The sequence below is a fragment of the Trichinella spiralis genome (genome assembly GCF_000181795.1).
Source record: "Trichinella spiralis strain ISS 195 chromosome Unknown Scfld4, whole genome shotgun sequence".
Classification (NCBI taxonomy): Eukaryota; Metazoa; Nematoda; class Enoplea; order Trichinellida; family Trichinellidae; genus Trichinella; species Trichinella spiralis.
Window position 1 is genome coordinate 7,529,231 of NW_003526943.1, and position 1,235 is coordinate 7,530,465.

Sequence of the window (1,235 nt, forward strand, 5' to 3'; positions counted from 1 at the left end):
TGCACATCGTTGTGCATTTAACTAATAAAGTTATAAAGTGTGAGTTAGGTGGTATTCATTAAAAAAAATAAAAAGTATAAAAATAATATATTATTGTTTAAGCACCTCGCCTTATATAATACACAATACAAGTAGATAGGTCGCAGTCGAGAAAAGTTGAGAATCACTGCATTTGACAATAGTAGTCATAGCAGCGCTGACACAGCTGTACATAGGTTAACGACGTTGGACAAATTAAAGATGTCATAAAGCCATCAGAAAAAGAAGTCCATGTCCTAAGTAAGTAATAGTTAAGCATTGTCCATAGGAAATGAAAAATGTGGTCATATTGCAATGATAAAAAGTAAGAAACTAGCAAAGCGTTTGTAAATGGATGTCAGTCGCAAATGGTGCAACAGCAGTTCGGAATTAACACCGTAATGTACGTATCAACTTTGAAAAGAAGTTGTTTCCAACAATTTTAATCAGACTATTTAAAATGTTTAGGTATTACAGTGCTTGATTGTTCAAATGGGTGGTGTCCGAAGCCGCACCATGGGTATTTGGATGGCAGCAGTTGATTCAGGGTTCAATTTTTTTTGCACATTTTTGGAATATATCTCGTTGAAAGAGTTGGACGCAGAAAAGTCTTACTTGGAAGTACCATAGGTAGCGCCAAATTTGATTATTAAATAAGTTGATTCGCTGCATATAATATTTTCAATTTTAAGGTGTTGTTTTAAGTATGATTGTTCAAGCCAGTCGATTCACCATATGTGCAATTGAGTCACCAGTCCCAGAACAATAGGAAAAAAGATTGTATGAATGTACAAGCATTAATTTAATTGTTGCCAGCCAATTCGATGCACCACAGATTAAATGTTGTCAGTGAAATAAATACAGTAGCATTTCACGTTAATGATAAAATTACAGCAGACAGAGCATCTTACATGACCACAGAATATAAAGCATAAAGAAGAAATAAAGCTGATAAGGCGAGGAAAACTAAAAAGCAATCCATCATCAAATTAAAGTGTGTTCAAAAATAAAATCACATAAGGATAATTAATAAGGAAAATGCATCTATGTACAGTATTTCAATTGGCAAACTGGAAAGAGAAGGTTCATAAAGAATGTCCAAAGAGAGACAAGCACACATCGCATCCATCAAATGTAAATCAGTGCTGTATGATAAGAGGAGCGAGGTTTCATAAGATGCGAAGGCAAGAATTACATTCAGGGAGAATCCACCACAG

The 1,235-nt window shown here is 34.5% G+C and overlaps 1 protein-coding gene across 1 annotated transcript; it reads left to right on the top strand.

The window, feature by feature from the left end:
- Positions 1–495: 495 nt before the first annotated feature.
- Positions 496–648, top strand: Tsp_01847a (putative inositol transporter 2; the record flags this gene model as incomplete). The annotated part of the gene is made up of 1 exon (XM_003377608.1): positions 496–648. A coding segment is annotated over one exon (153 nt), but the record flags the coding sequence as incomplete, so codon positions are not given.
- Positions 649–1,235: the final 587 nt, after the last annotated feature.